Source organism: Castor canadensis, chromosome 7 (genome assembly GCF_047511655.1).
Source record: "Castor canadensis chromosome 7, mCasCan1.hap1v2, whole genome shotgun sequence".
Lineage (NCBI taxonomy): Eukaryota > Metazoa > Chordata > Mammalia > Rodentia > Castoridae > Castor > Castor canadensis.
Window position 1 is genome coordinate 29056117 of NC_133392.1, and position 21676 is coordinate 29077792.

A 21676-nucleotide genomic window follows, 5' to 3' on the forward strand; every position below is an offset into this window, starting at 1 on the left:
AGCCAAAATAAATCTTTTCGGGAGACCGCGAAGAGCAGGGTGGGACTATGGCCGCGCCGGGCGTGCTACTGGTGATGGGCGGCAGCGGCTCGGGAAAGTAGGTCCTGGAGCCGGGGAGGCCGTGGCGCCCGGGGAGGCAGCCACGTCCCTTCTCTTACACAGGAGGAACCCGGGCGCCGCAACCGCTCTGCCCGCACCCCGAGCCTGCTCCCCGCGCTGCACCCCCAGCGGGAATCGGAAGCCCCTCGTAAAGGGCTGCGGTAACGGGAGCAGGGAGAGGAACCGCCGCTCCGAGGGTTAGCCTGAGGCTGCCGGTCACGAAAGTCGGGTTGGGCATCTTGTCACAAGGTAGCAGATCAACAGTGGGTGCCCAGCTGGCCTCTGAGCTAGGATGGAAATTTTATGATGCAGATGACTATCACCCGGAGGAAAATCGCAGGAAGATGGGAAAAGGGATACCGCTGAATGACCAGGACAGGATTCCATGGCTCTGCAACTTGCATGACATTTTACTAAGAGATGTATCCTCAGGACAGCACGTGGTTTTAGCTTGTTCAGCCCTGAAGAAGACATATAGAGACATCCTGCTACGAGGAAAGGATAGTGCACCTCTGTGCCATGGGGAAGCAGGAAAGGAAGAGCTGGCTGAGATGCCGCTTTTGGTGATCCATCTGAGCGGGTCGTTTGAGGTCATCTCTGGACGCTTACTCCAAAGAAAAGGACATTTTATGCCCCCTGAGCTATTGCAGTCACAGTTTGATACTCTGGAGCCCCCATCAGCTCCAGAAAACTTCATCCAAATCAGTGTGGACAAAAAGCTTCCAGAGATCGTTGCTACAGTCATGGAAACTCTGCAGATGAAATGAGAATTGTTTCATATCTGTGGTCCAAACTGAATCAGAAGTTTATTCCAGTCTCCTTGTCCATTCTGTATTCTAAATTCTTCAAGTAAACAAACTGCAGCATGTTCAGGTAGACTTGTTTGCTTTTATTTTAAGTAGTTCATGATGTCCTTGGCATCATGTGCTGGTAAGTCAGGAGAAAAGGGAAGCAAGCGGCTTTGAAAGTTAAGCTTAAGTTGAAATTTAAATCCATCTGGGATGCAGTCAGATAATCACAGATACTTCTGTAGCTAATTCTGGAAATTACCTTTTTAAAGGACATTCTCACTCATATCTGTATTTATCCAAATAAATGACATCCCATGGGAGAAAAAATAAATAAATCTTTTCTCTTTACAATTGATTATCACAGTTACTCATTATAGTAACAGAAAGCTAGGTAATACAGTGTTTAGGTGCCTATACCAAATTTCATAACAGCTTTGTTTGGAATAGCTACAGAACTAGAAACCCTCCATGACCATCAACAAATGAAAGGATAATCAAAATGTGGTGTGTTTGTATACTGAAATACTACTCAGCAATAAAACAAATGAACTATTGATAAATGCAACCACATGGAAGAATCTCTAGATATTAAACTGAGTGAAAATATCCACACAAAACCAATATACAGTATATGATTCCATTTATATAGAATTATATAAAGTTCAAATTAATCTACAGTGACAGAAATGAGCTCAGTTTTTGCTTGTGAGGTAACATGGGAGGTTGTAGAAGAAGGGAGGGAGGAATTGCAAAGAGGACATTGGGGGTTGGTGGATATGTTCATTACCTAAATTGTGGTGATGCATTCACAGGTGTATCCATATGTAAAAGCTTACCAAATTGGACCCTTTGAGGATTTACAGTGTACTGTGTACCAACTATCCCTATTTAATGCTATTAAATTTTTAAAAAGTAAATTTAAAATACCTAATTGAATAACACTGGATTATCTGTTGCTTAGTAGGCATTCATGTAATCTAATAGTTTTACAAATTAGAAATGAACCAACATCATTTTTAAAGAACATGTGAAATAATTATCACTTACTTTGTGTGCGATAGAATCAATATCAATAAATGTGTGCTTTTACATGAGTACATAAATGGGAGTAGGAAGCTGGGCATGGTGGTTCAGGCCTGTAATGCTAGCACTTGGGAGGGGGAGGCAATAAGATCGCAAGTTCCAGGCCAGCCTGAGCTACATAGTGAGACACTGTCTCAAACGGTACAACACAACACAAAACAAAACAAATGGGAATAGAGCTTGTCATTCATTTTCCAGCTCTTTATGTATGAGTCAATTTTCTTTTAGAATGAGTGTCCATGGAATGACTTGTGAGGCAGGAAAAAGAGTAGTGGGAAACAAACCAATGAAATGCCACCATGAGGACCCATCCAGGACAGTGGTCAGGAGAAATGATCACTAAATGATAAAGATAATCATCAGAGAAACCATGTGTAGTCATGGACAAAGTGTAATATCACTGCTCTTTCCCCAACCCATCAGAAGAGGTACTTGTAGTAGTGGGGTGGGGACAACTTTGTCATCATGTGCTATTCCTTTAAAAATATATACACAAGAAATATTTCTTCTGGAGTCCAAAGTAAAATAAAACCCCAGGGGGTTTCTGGAAGAACTGGATTTTGGACAGACTCACAAGGTCACTAGGCATCATGCTCCCCTCCTGCAGGCTCCAGCTGCATGGTAGCCATCTGTATCCTTGACTTGTCCGACAATTCACAAAAAAGACATTCTTCTCTCAAGCCTGTCCTTTAGAAGATTTCTGTTGGTCACACAGAATAGTTTGCCTTTGTTAGTTTCTCCTTTATTCTAGTTCTTCTTTTATTTCCTTATGGTAAAAAAAATAGCATAAAATTTATAATCTTAAACATTTATAAGTACTGTTCAATAGTGCTAAGCATATCTATGTAGTTGTGAAACAGATTAAATCTACAGATTCACCCCCAATAATCTCTTTTTCAGTATCCCACTTTCTTTTGATGGTATTCTAGCCATCCAGATTAAAAATCTCAGAACCGACCGCTGACTATTGCTGTCCCCACTTATTAACACTCATCACTTCCACCATAAGCTATCTGGTTGGAGTCAGCCTCCATAATGACTTTCATCTCGTCACTCCCTTTCTAATCCCTTTTATGCCATCCTAGTCTAAATCCTTATTATTTCTTACCTGGACAATTGCAAGAGTTTCCTAAGTGATTTTCCTGTCTTAAGGATCTCTCTGTTCCTTACCTTACATGTTTGTGCGTGTTGCTGGGGAGCCTCACAAATCCTTCTCTCTCTCTGGCTCCAGGGGTTTGAACTCAGAGCCTCATGCTTGTTAGGCAGGTACTCTACAAATTGAGCCACTCTACCAGTCCCTCCAACATTCTCATAAGCTTCTTTATAAATGTTTTTGATCATGGTATTTCTTTGTTCAAAAACCCTTCCATAAAATCAAGTGTAGTAAAGTACTTCTGTAATTCCAGTACTCAGAAGCCTGAGGCAGGAGGCTTGAGAGTTCAAGATCAGCCTAGGCTACGTAGCGAGAGCCTAACTCAAAAAAACAAGGACTGGGGATATAACTCAGTGCACACGGCCTGGACTTGATCCCCAGCACTGTAAATCAGTAATCACAATAAAACTCTTTAATGACTCCTACAAAATAAAGTATAATGTCCTTAGCCTAGCATGAAAGTTTCTGTCTGCATGATATGAAATTCTTACCCTATCTCTAGTAAGCATGGTTGACTTCAGGAAATTGACAAAAAAAAGTCCTTGTTGACATACAAAGCAGAGAATGCATGTCCGTCAAGACTTTGCCATTACACCACAGTGACGCTGCTCTGATTAGTGCGCTCATTTCAAAGAATGCCTTTTCTAGCCCCAAACAATGGATGTGTGAAATCACAGAACTGAAAACAAAATGTTCATGATTCCTGCATGTCTATATTCCTTTTCTTTTGAAAATAATGAAATATAATTCCTTTAGGAAATGACAGATACAAAGAACTAGAAAAATTTTCCAATCTGTTCTCTCGTCACCCTCAGCCAAACCACCATCATCTCTCAGCCGGGACTATTGCAGGAGCTACGTCCATGGTTCTCCTTACTTCTGTCCTATTACTTCCCTAATCCCTCCTTCACACAGCAACCAGAAATCTTGTTTCTGAAATATAAAGCATATCATGATACGTCCCTGGTTAAAACCCTCTTATGGCTTCCAAGTTCTCTTACAATAAAATCCAAATATCTTGAAGGTTCTTCCTGATCTAGTCTATTCTACCTCTCTGACCTTGTCTTCAACTACCCTCCTGTCATTGCTTACTCAACTTCAGCCATACAAATCTTTTTTGCTCTGAGAACCTGCTTAACTCTTCCTACTTCTGGGCCTTTGCATTCTCTGTTACTCTCACTTGGATTATGTCTTTTCTAGATTAATGGTGAATGGTTCCTTCCTATCTTTCAGGTCTCACCTCATATATCCCTCCTCAGAAATGACTTCTTCGACCATATTCACAGTAGGCCTTTAGTCACTCCCCACCAATCAACTTATTTCATAGTGTGTATTATCTGAAATGACTTACCATTGATTCATTTTCTATCTCCACACCACCAGCAGCTCCATGACAACAAGAGTTTGTTTTCCTTTGTCACAGCTAATTCTCTAGTACATAGACAGCCTTTAGCACATCACAAGCTTAACTATGTGATAAATGAATGAAGAAGCTATATTCAACATTCCCAAAGTAGCCTGTTCTCTCCTTAAATATCTCCAGAGAAATTTTCACCATTTTTCTGACAATGAAGTAATAACTTTTACTTGTCAGAAAGGTCCTACTATCTCACCTAAATCCTTCCTGAAGCAACTGCTGTCTCTCTTGTTACCTGATCTTCAATGGAATCATTAAATTGCCATTTTGAAGTAGTAATAAATTATTAGGCCTCTCAACTCTAGTTCTATCTCTCACAATCTCTAACATTTTTTCTTTGTTTTTCTTGTCAGAGTTTTCTGTCTTAAGCTTTTTTTATGAAGCTCAATATTCACGGGAAGATTCCTGCTTGAAATAATGGCCACATAAGAAATAACCCACCTAGAAGTACCTTAAAAAGAGCAGTCTTTACATCTCCCCTCCCCCACACTTCTCTCTTAATTTGTCTGTGGGTTCCATATGTATTAATTAGCCTTTTGTTAAAGTGCCTGGACCTTCTCTGGAATCTGTAGGTTCAAATGAGAAGAACGTTTGAAGAGCTAAAGGATGTGGATCCTATACGTGCTCCCCAGTATTGCTGACACACCTGTGTTTTGGCCCTTCCACCCAAAGCAGGTTACAGGAACAAGGTCTGAAATTCCAATGGCCCAGAGGAAGACTGAACTGATGATACTTAAAGCACACTTTCTGAGAAGTTGCTAGGAATCACAATGTGAGCTTTGGGGCTAAATCTCCAAGTTGAGGCAGGGAGAAAGTAACTAGAACTGAGGATCCCACAAACTGCACTAGCCAAGGCTATGACTAAATTTAGTAGTGTTACACAGTGGTTAGAATAACAGGTTCTGGAGTCAGTGACACGTCGGTCTAAACCCTGGCTCTGCCACTTACTCACTGTGTAAACCTGGACATGTTACATTACCTCTCCAAGCTCTGGGCGCTTCACACATAAATGAGAGCAACAATAAGACTGCATCCCTCAGAGGGCTGTGAGAATTACAAGACTTCACTCATTAGAACTCTTTTTTAGGGTAATAGGAATTGTTTAAAATATTTTAGTTGCTATTTGTGCATTCTGTTCTCTAAACTCATTCATTGACACTTTATTCTTTGACTCCTTAAACTTTTTAAAAAGTAAAGTACATAAACTATTGGGAAACCTTGTCTTGGTTGAACCAAAGGAGAAAGAACTTTTTCATTCATGAGTTGGGACAGCTAGGGGGTCCAGCACACATTGAGGCACAGGAGAGATGATGGCAGCAGCCACCAGGCTTGCAGAGCCCTCAGGCCACAGAAACTTGGGGATGGAAAACAGCAGCCAGAGTGCTCACCACAGCAGGTGCTCACAAGTGCCTAGGTGAATGCAGACAGATGTGTATACAAATGTCAGTTTCAGAACATGATCAGGATGAACAGAAGTCATGATGAGCCAACAATAAGCCATCATCTCCTGCCATGTGCTGACCAATTTTCTCAGAGTCTAAAAGTAAATGGCAATCTTCCTGGGAATTAAGAGGAAGACAAGAAGGCAAATATCCTAGCCTAGTGAGTAAGAGCGAGACCAAAAGATGGATATGACTTTTATTATCGAGAGATAACAGTACTTCCTGAACGCTATGAGATGAATCTTAATTTACTCTGCAAGAGTTACAACTGACACCTATAAAATCTCATAAAGTGATACATGGAAGGTGGGGAGGTTAGGTCCGTGTCAGCATGAGGGAGTAAGGAAGACTGTCACAAGAAGTGTTAAGGAGATTTGTAAGGACAAAAAAGCAGTCAAGATAGTCAAATGGAGATAATTGAGGTGGGGAAGACAATAAAAGCACTCTAAGGTTCTTCTCTTGTTCAGGAGAAGGACAGATTCATCTGCTGATTAACCTTGGATGTTAATAAGGAAATACAAATTAGGATCCAGGAAATGTAAATTAGGAGCTAGGCATGGTGGTGCACTCCTGTAATAACAGAATTTAAGAGGCAGTAGCAGGAGGATCACGAGTTCAAGGCTAGCCAGGGCTATGTAAGAAGACCTTGTCTCAAGAAAAAAAATAAAAGATAACAAATGGTAAATCTATATGGGGCATTTACCATGAATGAAGCTTGCAGGACTGGAAATTGCTCTGGGTGCATCAATGAGTGAGTGGTGAGAGAGCATAGGGCCTAGAATGTTACTTTATACTACTATAGACTTTGGCTACCCTTAGGCTATGGTGAACCTGTTAAAATGTTTTTCTTTCTTTAATAATAAATTAACCTTAGCCCAGTAACCTTTTAACTTTATAGATTTAAAAAATATTTATAGCTTAAATTTTTTTTAATTGACTTTTTTGTAATAACACTTAGCTTAAAAACACACTGAACAGCTGTATGAAAATATTTTTTCTTTATATTCTTATTCCACAAAGATTTTCATTTAATTTTTTTTCTTTTTAAACTTTTTGACTGAAAACTGAGACACAGACACAGCCAGTAGCTTAGACTTATGGAAAGTCAGAATCATCAGTGTCACTACCTTCTACTTCTGTATCTTTTCTCCAGGGGCAGTAAGACCCATGAACTCTCATCTCCTTTAACAATGCCTGCTTCTAGATACCACCTGAAGAACCTGCCTGAAGCAATTTTATAGTTAACTTTTTAAAATAAGTAACGAGTACACTCTAAAATAAAGATATAAAAATATAGTAAAATAAATACACAAACCAGTAACTAGTCATTTATTATTGTTATCAAGTATTAGATACTATGTACCATGTGCTATACTTTCATATGCTGCCAGTATAGTTCAGGCCATTAATTAAATTAAATTAAACATAAATTAAATATGCAAGTAATGCATTGCACTATGACCTACGATAGCTATGATGTCACTAGGTGATAAGATGTTTTCAACTCCATACTAATCTTATAGGACTATCATCTATATATGCAGTCCATATCTGACAAAAACATCATTATGCAGTGGGTAGATTATGAACAATAAAATACAAATTCATTTATAGTTATCGAATTCATGATCATTTTTCATGTTAAGTTTTTGTCATGCTAAGTTTTTCCAACTAACAGATAAAAAAAAAGAGCAAGTTCAAGAGCTGGCAGAGTAGCTCAAGTGGTAGAGTGCCTGCCTAGCAAGTGTGAGGCCTTTAGCTCAAACCTCAGTATGGTCAAAAAAATAAATAAATAAAAGGAGAAAAGAGCAAGTTCAATCAAGGGAGGGTCCGCTAACTGGTCACAGTAGAAAGACATGCTCCTCCTCAGAGAGGGTGAGGAGCTCTGAAGTTAGAGAAGTGAAAAGATGTGAGCAGCTGCTTTGGAACCTGGGAAAGAACATGCAATGTAAAGATGCTGTCACCCAAGAGCTTCCCTGGCTTATTCAAAAAGTATATGATCCAAACAACAGCAAAACAAAAAAGCCTGGGAATGGTGGAGTAGCTCTGAGGTGGCCCAGGAGAGCAGCTGCAATGCTGCAGCCTAGGGCCTGAGACAGGACCAGAGTTTTCAACTCCCAAGTTTATCTTTGGTTTCCTCAACAACTGGAGCCATGTTTGTGTTCACAGTCTCTATTTCTATGTCATGAGAGACAATAATGGCTTACTATTATAATTGTTAACAACAAAACTTAGAGGTTCTGGGAAGAGGCACTTCATTGCAGCTTTCTTATGATACCAGATGATGTAGTGATGAGGACACTCAGTGTGTCCATGTGTGTGTCCGTGTGTGTGTGTGTGTGTGTGTGTGTGTGTGTGTGTCTAGGACAATATTACACAAAGAGAGATCTCAATTTTGTGATATCACATAGTGATAAAGAGGACATTGAAAAAAAAAAAAAGACCAGAGCAAAGGAGTTTTCATTCAAACCCTCTCTCTTCTATGGAAAGGGATTATTTTTTTCCTTTTCCCAATTGGACAATTGGTTTCCTGCTGCTCTATATTGGGTAATGCTATTCTCTCTGAGGACTATTAATAAAAGTCATTTTTCCTGGGCTCCAAGAACTCTTTTCTATTTCTATCATATGACTTACAGAGTGAGGTCAGGACAATTTTTCTTAGGCTAAGTCCTTATTTTTCTTAAGACAGGTTTTTCTCAGAAAAGGATCAAGCCAGTTAAACAGTTGAGGGAAACTTTGAACTTGGTTCACATCAGTAACATTCCCCATTGCCTCACATTTGAAATATATCTGGACTCTGAGGCCCTTTCCAAAGATATGACCATCCACTGTGGACAGACTCTGCAGTCTCATTATGAGCCAAACTTTTATGGTTTGTTTTTCTCAATCTTTATGGTAAGCCCATTATTGATCATATCATTTCTCCTTGTGCTTCTTAGGTTAGAGTTTTCTCCAGACCAAGAGAAAGTCAGACCATAAGGGGGTCATTTAAATTCCCCATTATCTGACCAGACCAAGTTCACTGTTTTGAATAGGTTGTGTTCCCAATTTCAGCATCCGCTATCCCATTAAGACCCCATCAGAAGGTTAGTAGCTCAGTCTTTCTTTTGTCCAACTCCATGTACTAAATTTGTATCTTCTCCTAGCCAAACTTAAACTATCCTGCATAAGGGGGAATTTCCCTTCATTCAAAATCATGATTATATTTTACTGCCCTAACTCTCAGCTCCTTTTGTACATTCAAACTCTTGATGTTCACTCAAACAGACTGAAGGCTCCATTCCATATCATCACCCAAGATAATAGATAGCAAACCAACAGACAGTGCATATTATCCTGCTTGGTATTTCTTCACCTTCATCCAAGGTGTCCGTGGAGCCTCGATCTCATAGGTTGTTGTTTCAGGAACATTCCATTTAGTTTTAAATTTTATATTTGTACCATTTTCAGCCACAAATATTTCTTAGTCTAAATCTAGACACTACCATGGTTCAAAATGGGAAGAAGAGGGAAAAGAAATAGAATATCTTCTCCTATGTCTAAGACCTAGTGCTAGTAAGTAGAATGGATTTTTGGGAACATTGAGCAATATGTTTGCCCTTAGAATACAAATTAGCAAGAAGAGATACATCATTCAAACTCAGGTTTGGTTGCTGGAAGGGTGGCTCAAGTGGTAGAGCGCTTGCCTAGCAAGTGTGAGGACCTGATTTCAAACCCCAGTGTGGCCACAAAAAAAAAAAAAAAATCTTATTTGGCTAGATTTCTGTTTAAGCAGTGGCTGGTTATTAAAGTCAATAGATATTGATGGTTGCAGCAGAATAGGAGACAATTTTTTTTACTAACCAATTGAATTTAGTTCATTAGTAGTGAAAACCCTGTTGATTTTGCTGCCTTGAAGGGCTCACTGGTGTTTTACCAGATAATTCCCAGGGTTACCATGTAATACACTTTCTTGATATGGAAATAACTGGCTTTGCATCAACCAGAATAATGGAGAACATAAATGTTTCCAAAAGTCTAAACTACAGGGACCAAGGTGGCTAGATCAGAAAACAAAACAAAACTCTCTGCCTCCTCAGTGACTGTGCAAGAAGCTCCTGTGATGCCAGGCTTCTGGGGACAGTGGCCAGTGGCCTGGGCTGCTCCTCAGCAGCTCTCACTTAGAGACCACAGAGAGAGAGCACTGAGCAGCCCTGGTTCCCTCAGTGTCCTCATTTAAATGCCAAGTGCCTAGGGCTTTTCTGTGGTTCAGTATTTCTCAGCAGAGCTTGCTGCAATACAAAGAAGGACGAAATGGGGACAGGAAGGACATCCTTTGGCTCTATAAAATATCCTGGATTACAGATGACATGATATTTCCCATTTCCTTGAGAAGGAAACTACCTCAGGTTGCTTTGCAGATTTGCAGAGCTCCCATGGTACACTGTTGTCCTGGGGGCTAGTCCTTGGCCTCTTAATATGGATTTGCCTGTTTAACTATGTGTGTGTGTTGCTGGAGATTGAACCCAGGGCCTCACACAGCCAGGCAAGTGCTCTACTACTGAACCACATCTCTAGCTCCTTAACTTTTTTTTTTAACCAACTGATTTATACTCACTCACATATTAGTATGCTTCATTATTGTACAGAAAAATCATGTTGATTAAAGTAGTTTTAGAGTAACTTACAGGACTGAACTCTGAAGAAAGAGATGGAGTTTAAATTAGTGAAATAGATATGGGAACATGACCCAAAGATACCTGTTCCTGAGTTCTCCTTTCATAATAATCTTCAAAAAACTTTCCCTTGGCCCCAATTTCCACTGCAATCTTGTCTCCTTTCTCCTGTCCCTTCCAGTGTCACACCCCTCCCATGAATCTACATTAGCTGCTTTCACTGCCTAACTCTCTGCTCTCTGAATTTGGGCTTCCGTTCCTGGCTCTCCTGAAAGAGATCTCTCTGCTTGTGGCTTTGTTCCCTCTTGACACATTTGTAAATAGCAGGAAATTTGTCTTTGGAATTCTGAATACTTCTCTTCCTGTAAGACTTCAGCTATCTGTGCCTTCTACTTCCTACTCCTTTCTTCCAACTACATAGGAAACAGCCTGATTTTAATTATTTATAGTTTATAATGGATAAGAATTAGATACTCCATCACCCTTGGAAAAAAAAAGTGTGCCCTTTAAACTTAACTCCCACTAATTGTACAGCAGATTGTTCCTAATTTAAATACCCTTGGATATTGTCAGAAGGAAAGGAAGAAAACTTTTAGAACTCTGGGATCCTATTTTACAGTCACTAGTGAGAATTTCCATTTTTGTTGTGTAAATACCTGTATGTGCACATATCTGTGTGTGCTCATGCATGTGTATCCATGAGCCATGGAGGACAAAGAGCACAAGATCTCACAGGTGCTGCTGGGTTCTCCCCAGCCCAAGGCAAGGAGTGAAAAGTTGCTGTAGGAGATTCATTTTACACTTGGCAGTTGTAATGGTTTGAATATGAGTAGTGTCTCCTAAAGGTTCATATGCTTAAGACTTGGTCCCCAAGGTGGTGCTATTGGTGTTGAGAATCTTTAGAAGGTGGGTCTAGTGGGAGGTTTAAGTCACTGGGGGAGCGTGCCCCTGAAGAGGACTGTAGAACCCCACCCATACTCCAATCTCCTCTCTCTCTCTCTCTCTGCTTCCTGGCTTATGATGTGAGTGTTTTGCTCTGTCATGCATTACTCCCATTGCCAACTGGTGCCCTCACTAATGTCCTAAGGTGATGTGGTCACCTGGTCTTCGATAGGAATCTCCAGAACAATATGACCTCCTTATAAGTTCATTGCCTTGGGATTCTCATTATAATGAGTGAAAACTGACAGTACAAAAGCAAAACTAACCACAGTTATTTTCATTGTTTACCACATATGTCCAAGCACTATGAAGCATAATAACAATTATACACAGCATTACATGGGTCAGATTGACTTTGCTCAAGGTGTGATTGCACCTTTATGCACTAACCTCTGTGTTCATGTGCTCTGTGCTCATTGCTGCTACTCTTGTGATAAGACCATCTGCTAATGCAGCTGGCTTGCTGCAGTAACAAATTAGCAGGACCCCAGCTTGCCCAGACTTCCTCCTTATAGCCCCCAAAACTTTTTACATTACTAAGTTTTCTGAAAATTTCTGTTGGAGATTCTTTCATTCAATCCATTTGAATAGTGCACATTTTTTGGGAGGGTGGGTGGTAGTACTGGGGTTTGAGCTCAGGACATTGTACTTGCTGGCAAGCACTCTACCATTTGGGCCACATCTCCAACCCTTTTTGCTTTAGGTTACTTTTCAAGTAGGTTCTCACTTTTTGCCTGGGGCTGGGCCTCAGTATCCTCCTACCTTTGGCCTCCCACATTTCTGGAATGACAGGCGCCACCATGCTTATTTTGATGAGATGAGGTCTCCCTAACTTTTTGTCTGGGCTGGCCTCAAACCAAGATACTCCCCATTGCCACCTCTAGAGTAGCTGGAATTATAGGTGTGAGCCACTGCACTTGGTTGAATGGAGCACTTCTTATGTTCAAGGAATTGTTTTTGGGAGCTGGAGGATAAACAAAGATAATTCAGGGAACCCACACTTAAGAGTCAGGTATAAGGGAATGGAGGGAAACCTTAATATGAGGCAGGAAAAAGCTGGTGTGAGCCTTCAAGAAAGTGCTGCTTTTCAACTAGATACTTTTTCTGAACTTTTGTGTGTGTGTGTGTATGTGTGGTACTGGGACTTGAACTCAGGGCCTTCACGTTGAGCCACTCCACCAGCCCTATTTTTTGTGAGGGGTTTTTCGAGATAGGGTCTTGTGGAACCATTTGCCAGGGCTGGCTTCGAACCGTGATCCTCCTGATCTCTGCCTTCTGAGTAGCTAGGATTACAGGCATGAGCCACCAGCACCCGGATACTTTTTCTAAACTTTTAAACTATTACCTATCTAATGCATATTATATAATCTACATGTACAGGTTTAATTTTATTATCTCTTTCCATCTGTCACACACACATAGTGTGCAAGAATATTGTTTTGTTCACTGATAAAATCCCAAGTGTTTAAGCAGTACCTAACACATGAAACATTCATTACATATGTATAGGATAAACAGGTTCTGAGAATATAAAAGAGGATATATAAAGAGGGTAAGGAAGACAGAACACATACATTGGCTCCTGGAAAGCTAAAGCTTAAGCTGGCTCTGAGGATAGCCAAAAAGCAATGTGGCTTCCATGCAAGAACACACAAAGGTTGAGGATTCAGTGATACTAGCTGCCTTGTGGAGGGCAGTGAGGTGATGACCTAAGAAAAGGATCATTGTTCTGGTGAAGAAGGTGTCAAGAGATGTCCCAGATTCCAGGCAGAACTCAGGAGATTGATTCATTGGACTGAATAAAATCAAGGATGTCCTGACTGGGATACATGACATTCAGTTAAAGGCACAGTGATTGTGTCAGTCTGGCTCAATCAGGAGACAGAAGCTGCAGAGTACTATAGACAAAAGAGCAGACTGTAAATAAAAGAGTATTTACACACTGGATGTCAGACTCCTCAGTCCTTTCTCCTCTTTCAGCTTCTAGAAGGCTAACAGTCAGGCATGGGCTTTTCAGCAGAAGATTGGAGGAGACATCTCTGCAGACTCAGACAGCTAAAAAGGGAAAAGCTACGATACTAATGTTGAGAATTACTCAGAAGTTCCATCAGAAAGGCAGAGATCTACCACGTGCTCAGAGCCTCCAAGGGCTTTTGGTGCCCCATTGTTATATGTAAATAGCCAGCCAAGGATCAAACCAGCCACAGACATGCCAAAAGAGAAAAAAGAAAACACAAAAAATCCAAACACACACATACCCGCATGTGTACACACTAAAAAACAAACAAAAGAACTTGGAGGACAACACATGTCAGACTATGTGAGGTGAAGACAAGTATTCTCCAAACTATAAAAAAAATCAGTAAGTTGCCATGTAAGCATATCATTTAAAGATTCAGAGGGCTAGACCAGGCATGGTGGTGCATATCTGTAATCCCAGCTACAAGGAGGGAGAAGAAGGAGAATCATGGTCTGAGGCTGACTCAAACAGAAGTGAGAGGCTCTATCTGAAAAACAAACTAAAAGCAAAAGGATGAAGGAATGGCTCAAGTGGTAGAGCACTAGCCTAGCAAGCTCCCTGAATTTAATCTCCAGTATTGGTCAAAGGGTGGGAAGGGAAAGAGAGATTCAGAGGGAAATGTCAAAAGTGTCAGTAAAAAGACTTCAAAGAGGTTACCTCTGATGAACAGAAAATGGTGAGGAGAATGAGGTTCCACTCATTTTTTTAAGCCTTATAAAACTATTTGCCTAGTGCTGGAGGTATGACTCAAGTGGTAGTGTGCCTGCTTAGCAAATCCAGAGCCCTGAGTTCAAATCCCAGTCTCTCTCTCAATCTCTCTCTCTCACACACAATTTAGCTCTTGAAATTATGTGCAATTATACTGTAAGTATAAAATAACAAAATACACAGAAACTACAGGAGAATTTTCAAGTGACACAACACATTGGGCACCTCTCTTACAATCTCTGTCTTATTTCAGAGCTCACCAGCTTTTTCCTGCCCCAACTAACCCCACCACAGTACCCAAACAAGGGTACTGACAGGAAGGAAAACATGCATCTAGGATCATGTTGGAAACCCTGTCCATTGTCACCAGATGATCTCCTCCTGGACAACTTGAAAATTTTCAATTAAAGTTACAAGTATCAAAACCAGGCTGACTCAATCCTATGTGTTTCCTCTCCTTTACTTTCTACTGGATATCTTATTTTTGTTTGTTTGTTTTTTTTGAAGTTTTAGCAAGGATTTATTTTAGTATAGCAAGATAAGGTATAGACAAGAGAGGGGGAACAAGAGAAAAAGAGAAACATTTCCTGTTCCCCACAGATGATGCTTATAGGGAGCAAAGACTCCTCTACTAAATGTCTTTAAGACTCTTGATTTTTTTTTTCCATACTTTTTTTTCCTTAATTTTTACTTGTTTTTCCCTTAAGGTTTGAGAATTCTTCTTTACAGATGATCAGTACAATCTAGAATGAACTTAGTATCAGAAAACAATGTGTTTGTCATCTTCAGTATTTCTTGTTCTCTGCTAATTATATATATACATGAACTCCCTACAAGCATCATCTGGATGTGTTACACATAGGTACTTAGTCTTTTTTATTAAATCTTTTAAAAATTATTGTTGTACTGGGGGTACACTGTGACATTTTCAAAAGTTCTTACACTATATCATAGTTGAATTCACCTCCTCATCATTCTCCCTTATTCTCCTTGCCCCCATTCCTGGAACAGTTTCAATAGGTCTCATTTTTTCATTTTTATACATGAGTACATAATAATTCTACCATATAAGAATCTTGATTCTAAATATACCTCCTTACCTCCTTTCACTTTACTGTGTAACCTTCACTGGGAATAAAAGGCACAGATAATATAAGCAGTGGTTGTTTTTCTATATAAAATATTACTACTTACCTCCAAACTTCTAGGATATTTACCCTTTTTATTCACTTGCTGTCTAGTAGTCTGATTCTAAGGTTGATATAAGTAAGGAGAGGACAAAGTCAGAGCGACCCTGGTAGCTTAGAAATGTCAACTATTCATTTTAACACTACTTAGGAGAGAGGAGCATCTCATTTTAGATTAGTTTAAAACATTTAACACAGTCCTTGGCTCTGACCTATACAACCCTCTTATCTGGAATAGAAAGGACATTTGACAAGTGAACAAACAAGAAAGGATATTTAATATATTGGAAGCAAGAACTAGGATTGAAGGCTGGTGGAGTGACTCAAGAGATAGAGCTCTTGCCTAGCAAGTGTGAAGCCTTGAGTTCAAACCCCAGTACTGCCACCCCCCAAACAACAACAAAACAAAACTGGGATTGAAGAAGCTCTTAATAGTTTCCAAAGTTAGGTTGGGCAAATAATTGAAATTTACCAGGGATGCTTATACTAAAAAAATTCATTTCACAAACATGGAATAGGGAAGGCCCGGGTAATCCTTCACACAAAAAGCAGTATGAGTCTTGGCTAACTTAAAACAAGCTTAATGAATATATAGGAGGAAGTGGCTAAAGAGTTAACTGCCAAAAATAAATGCTTCTCTTTCTTCCTGCCCAAGAGCACAGGCAAGATTGTTTATGCTTTGTCAGAAAGTACACAGTATTTGATGAGGATCTGCTATGTGTCCAGTATAGGAAGCCACTGTAGAGGGCAGAGAACAAGAGGTAGAAACAAGGATGTTGCATCAGGTAAGCAGACAAAACACACATAGGAGATGACAATAGCAATGATAACTATATTAGAATGTGCTTTAATTTATCCTGTGTAATCATTCATGTCCTTTCTTTCCCCTCCCCCACGAAATGCTAAGTAAAACATAGTACCATTTTAAAAATGAGAAAATTGAGGCTCAGAGAAGATAAATCAATGATTCTCAAATATTTAGCTTCCAGGACTCCTTTATACTTTTTAAATTATTTAGTTAACTAACACCATATACAAAATGTAATTAGAATAAAGCAAAAACTTAAATGTAAGAACAGTAACTTAACTCTTACAGAAACACTAAGTGGGCTGGTGCAGTGGCTCAAGTGGTAGAGTGCCTGCCTAGCAAGCATGAAGCCCTGAGTTCAAACCCAGTACTGCCAAAACAAAATAAAAAAAACAAAAGCAGAAACACTAAGTATAAATATTTCTGGTCTCAAAACAGAGAATGGTTTCTTAGCTATGAGATCCAAAATACAAGCATCAAAAGAAATTGTTGGCAATTTGGAATTTGTCAAAATTAAAACTTTTATGTTTCAAAAGATACTATTTAAGGCCTGCCACCGAAGGCTCACGCCTGTAATCCTAGCTACTCAGGAGGCAGAGATCAGGAGAATTGCTGTTCGAAGCCAACCTAGGCAATAGTTCCACAAGACCCTATCTTGAAAAAACCCATCATAAAAAAGGGCTGGTGGAGTGGCTCAAGGTGTAGGCCCTGGGTTCAAATCCCAGGACCACACACACACAAAGATACTATTTAAAAAGCAAAAGCCAGACATGGTGGTACAGGTCTATAATCCCAGCACTTGAGAGGCTGAGGTAGGAAGATTTCAAGTTTGAAGCCAGCTGAGTGGCATGGTGAGACCCAGTCTCAAAAAAGGCAAAAAGAAAAGAAAACTTACAGGAGAAAATTTTACATTTATATATATATATATATATATATATATACCAGTATCCAGAGTAAATTTTAAAAACGCTTACATTCAACAATAAAAATACAAACAAACAAACCTCTTTTTAAATAAAGCATTTGAATAGACTTTGGTCCTAAGAAGATAAATGCAGGGATCCAGCTTGACCTGACTACAGCCATCTTGGTTGTAACTGCCATTTTGCCTGCCAGGTAACTCAGGCACTGTTCCAAATAATATATGTTAGACAAAGTTGTAAAGATTATCAGGGAGCATTTCTTGACAACTCCTGCTTTGCAATTGACATGTTAATAATTTCTGGAAAAGCCCAGGTATATTCTTGTTAACTGTGGTCAACAAGACCACAGTCTTTGTGTGTGTGTGTGTGTGTGTGTGTGTGTGTGTGTGTGTGTGTGTCTAGGGTGTGTAGGGTGGGGAGGGAGGTCTTTTGCCTAGTTTAGGATATAAGCCACTTCTTCCTGAGTCAGTAAGTGGAGAATCCTCTTTGCTGTGGCCTTAGATATGCTTCTGTCAGTAAGTTTCTAATCAATAGTCTTGGTGCAATCTTAGATTTGTCTGCCTCTTTGGTATCTCTTAACAGCTTTCAGTTTTCTGTAATAATACAGAAATGGCAGACAAACCCATGGAAAAAATGTTCACTATAGTTACATTAGGGAAAACACCATGAAAATCATGCACTCATGGGTATATTACCAGAGAAGGCAAAGGACAAGGGGTCCCTCAGAATCCTAATTTCCATACAAATTACAGAAAGTTGATTCACAGAAAAGCACTTAGAAGGGTCTCACAGAAGGATGGTCTCACAAAGGGAAAGTTTAGCTAAGATTTATTTTAGTAAAACTCGATAAAGTAGGGAGAAATAGAAAAGGAAAGGGGCAATATATACCCAGGAGGTGAAAGTGAAGATGTGTGCGTGCGTGCGTGTGTGTGTGTGTGTGTGTGTGTGTGTGTGTGTGTAAGGTGGGGAGGGAGGTCTTTATACTTTCTGAACTGGGGACTCATCTTGAATTCCCACACAAATTGTGTACTCACATCATCACCCTAATTATTAAGTTCCAAACACTGAGAGTGGGTTTAGGGCTAAGATGGAGCTTATTGGCCTAGGCTTACCCAAAACACAGGGACAAAAGGTTTAATTTCTAGGGCAGTGTTCATCTGGCATGTCCTTTTATTTTTTTGTCTCTCTTCCTATTCAGTATCTAAAAGAAGGGAGGGTGATGGGAGGAAAGCTTGATGCTTGAGCCTTTATTTCCTGGCTCTAATTTCTGAATCTAGTCATTTAAGTATTTTTAAATTATTTTTAATTTCCCTGTCACCTCATCTATCCTGCCTCAGTGAGTCTATGGAATGATTAGGTGGTAATGATTCTGATCCAAAATGCCTCACCAGTGCTCTTCCTCCCATTCCCAGCATTCCCAGAGTTGGCGGCCCCATGCCTCCTCACCAGAGTTGTACCAAAGCCAGATGGGCTCTGCCAGGGAATCTGGCAGCTTCCGTTCTGCTGTAGCCACCAGAGTAATTTTCTTTTTTTTTGCAGTACGGGGGCTTGAACTCAGGGCCTTCACTTTGAGCCACTCCACCAGCCCAATTTTTTGTGATACGGTTTTTCGAGATAGGGTCTCGAGTGATTTTCTTAATCACTTGTCCTGTCCTGCTTGAACTTATCTTCTGATCCCTTATCACCTAAGGAGCAATCTAGACCCTCCGCGCTGGCACTCACGGCCGTCACCCCACAGCCTTCCTGCGCGGTGACATAAGCTGAAACGTTCCAGAACACTCTCTCTCTGCTTTCCAGCACGCTCTCCCCCGCCAAGGCTCAATCAACTGCGTTCTGCTGACTGCCGGCTCTGTCTCCTACGTGATGGGCGTGTGCACCACAGTAGAAGAGAAGAGAGAGGCGCCTGCCCACCGCATGCCGGGCTTAGCCAGGTCTCCCCACCTCCGAGGCAGCTGTGAAGTAGGGGCCACCCAGGCGTGGGGAAAGGGCTGCAGCGTGGGGCGCGCGTTGCCAGGCTGCAGGGGCCGCGCATCCTGATTGGACCGGCCCCGGAAGACGAGGACGGCTGATTGGCTACGCGGGGTCAGGCGCTGTGGGCCGATGAACGAAAATAACCCCGTGGCCGGGTGTGTGACCGGCAGTAACCCCGGCGGAGGGGCGGAGCGGACCGCCCTCTCCCGCCGCAGGCGTCCGCGCCGCGGGCCCTGGCGGGGCGGGAGGAGGTGGGGGCTGGGCACGAGCTCCTGGTGGGCACCCGAGGCCTCCAGCAGGGCTGCTTCCTGTCCCTGGGGTGGCTGTGTAGGAGTTTAATGGGGTCCGGTGAGGACCGAGGTGTTGGAGGGCGCCGGCGCGGTGGTTTATGGGGTCGCAGGAATGGCCGCGGTGGGTGTGCCCTAGTGACCCCACGGAGGCGGCAGCCTGCCCTCCCGCTCCTGCTCACACTGCCCTGTTCTGGAGAAGGCGAGGCTGGAGGCTGTGGCTGTGAGAGTCCTGCCCCTAGAGGCCAGCTTCTCTCTCTGCCCGGGGACAAGTGTCTGTGGGGACAGGCTCTCCTGGAAGGAGGGGGAGGAAAGGGACGGACGTGCACACGTGAAGAATGGAGGGTGGCGCTGGGACATTGCTGGCGGGAAGGTAAAATGGCTCAGCCTCTGTGGAAACGCTTGGTGAGCGCACAAAAAGGGAAAGGTAGACTGACCATGTGACCAACAGCTCCGACCTGGTTATGTTCCCGATGAATTGAAAGCAGGTGAAGTCAAGTATTTGACGCAGAGGTGCATGGCTGCCAGAAGATGAGACAGCTCCAGAGTGCATCAGTGTGTGAATCCGTACACCGGCCGTGGTGTACACATACAATAAAAGAATGATATGTCACAGAAACAATCCGCAAAACATCATGGCTATGAAATCCACAGATCAGGTAAACCCACAGAGACAGAAAGCACATGTTTACTGCCAGGATAGGAGAAGATCAATTACTGGCGAATGGTTTTAGATTTTTTTTCCAGCGATGAAAATGTTTTGGAAATAAGGGTGGTGGTTACATAACACTGTGCGTGTGTTGAGTGCCACAGAATTGTTCGTTTTAATACGGCTGCTTTTGGGCTGGGGTCGTAGCTCAAGTGGTAGAGCGTTTGCCTAGGTAGCCCTGGGTTTAATCCCCAGTACCACCAGCACAAAAAACAAAAATTCTGTATGGTGGAATTTCACTTCAGTTTAAATGAATACATATATGTAAAATAAATCAGACTTAAAAAGAGGAGTCTGGGAGTGGAGGTGTGGCTTAAGTGGTAGAGCACCTGCTTTGCAAGCGTGAAGCCCTGGGTTCAAACCCCAGTCCAACCACGAAAAAAAAACAAAACAAAACAACCCAAAAAACAAAAGAGGAGTCTGCCATTGAGAATTCTCCAGGATGGGGTTGTTAGAGTGGCACAAGTGGTAGAGTGCCTTACCTAGCAAATATAAGGGCCTGGGTTCAAACCCCAGTACCACCAAAACAAAACAGAATTCTCCAAGAAAGGAAATAGAGTCATTAGCCATCCTGGGCCTTCTGCCTTTCAGGATCACTTTTCTCTTTTTCCTCATTTCTTCTAATTACTTATTCGTAAAATTTGTTATAGACTGGCCTTAGCTAATTTCTACTCCCTTTGACAAATGGCATGAAAGGACAGGACACCCTGAGCCTTTCCAAGGTCTTCACACAAGGATAACCCCTATTGTTTTACTGATCCCCACCCTCACCCTGTTTGAATTCCTGGCTTTGCACTTGCAAAGCAAGCAACCCACTCCTTCAGTCTGTGGCCCTCCTCCAGAAGAAAGTGGAGGAGGGGCAGACATAACCCTCCAAAGTGGAAGGTTTTTAAGGCTCCAGCAATCCTATTAGTCACAGCTCATCATAGCCTGTGATTATTGCCTGAGGGATTTCCTCCAAAGTCCCTGTTCAAAAATCAGTGGTTTGCCCAAGACAGAAATCGATGTACATCTCACAGAATAGGATTCTCCCTCCTTGTGACATGTCCAACAGTTTGTATCATAAACAGAACTTAAAAATTAGACATCTTTCCACCTTTTCATCTGTTTCTGACTGTTTAGTCACAGGAAGATATTTCCAAAGGGGAAGATGCCCTTGAGAAGCTGTGAACTTTACAGGAGGGTGGACCATGTTTAGAAAACTAGAGAACAAATGTCAGGTCAGTTTCTATGGTCTGAGGAGAGCTTATATCTCAGGTGTGATTTTATGTTAAGATGTGGCACAAGGGGGAGTGAGCTGGGTTCTTGCAGAACAAAGTTTGTGCAGGTTGACCTGGCACAAGTTCACCTTCCTGCCATTGCCAACCAGGAAGGAGGGCCACACCACCAGGCTTTTAGGACATTGGGTATTAGGTATTTTACTTATATACTTTTCTTCATTGTTGTTTTGTTTGTTTGTTTTTGTTTTTGCAGTATGGGCT

At 41.5% G+C, this 21676-nt stretch overlaps 1 protein-coding gene and 1 long non-coding RNA gene across 3 annotated transcripts; one reads left to right on the forward strand and one right to left on the reverse strand.

Moving 5' to 3' along the window:
* The first annotated feature begins 1 nt into the window (after position 1).
* On the forward strand, positions 2-969 carry LOC109698147 (probable gluconokinase). The gene is made up of 2 exons (XM_074078524.1): positions 2-97; positions 356-969. Exons 1-2 carry the CDS (start codon positions 48-50, stop codon positions 864-866), a joined length of 561 nt encoding a protein of 186 aa, XP_073934625.1. The 5' UTR covers positions 2-47; the 3' UTR covers positions 867-969.
* LOC141424759 (uncharacterized) lies at positions 488-19220 on the reverse strand. Of its 2 annotated transcripts, none has more exons than XR_012449657.1 (2): positions 18675-19220; positions 488-2739 (listed from the first exon to the last, which is right to left on the reverse strand). It is a non-coding gene; the product is annotated as an uncharacterized lncRNA (long non-coding RNA). The 2 variants fall into 2 exon arrangements; XR_012449656.1 differs by lacking the exon at positions 18675-19220 and adding an exon at positions 4478-7381.
* Between the last annotated feature and the right edge of the window lie 2456 nt (positions 19221-21676).

Coding starts and splice junctions, on each gene's coding strand:
- LOC109698147 (XM_074078524.1), top strand. CDS start 48: ATGGCCGCGCCGGGCGTGCTACTGGTGATGGGCGGCAGCGGCTCGGGA. Junction 98..355: donor GGCGGCAGCGGCTCGGGAAA/GTAGGTCCTGGA, acceptor ACAAGGTAGCAG/ATCAACAGTGGGTGCCCAGC.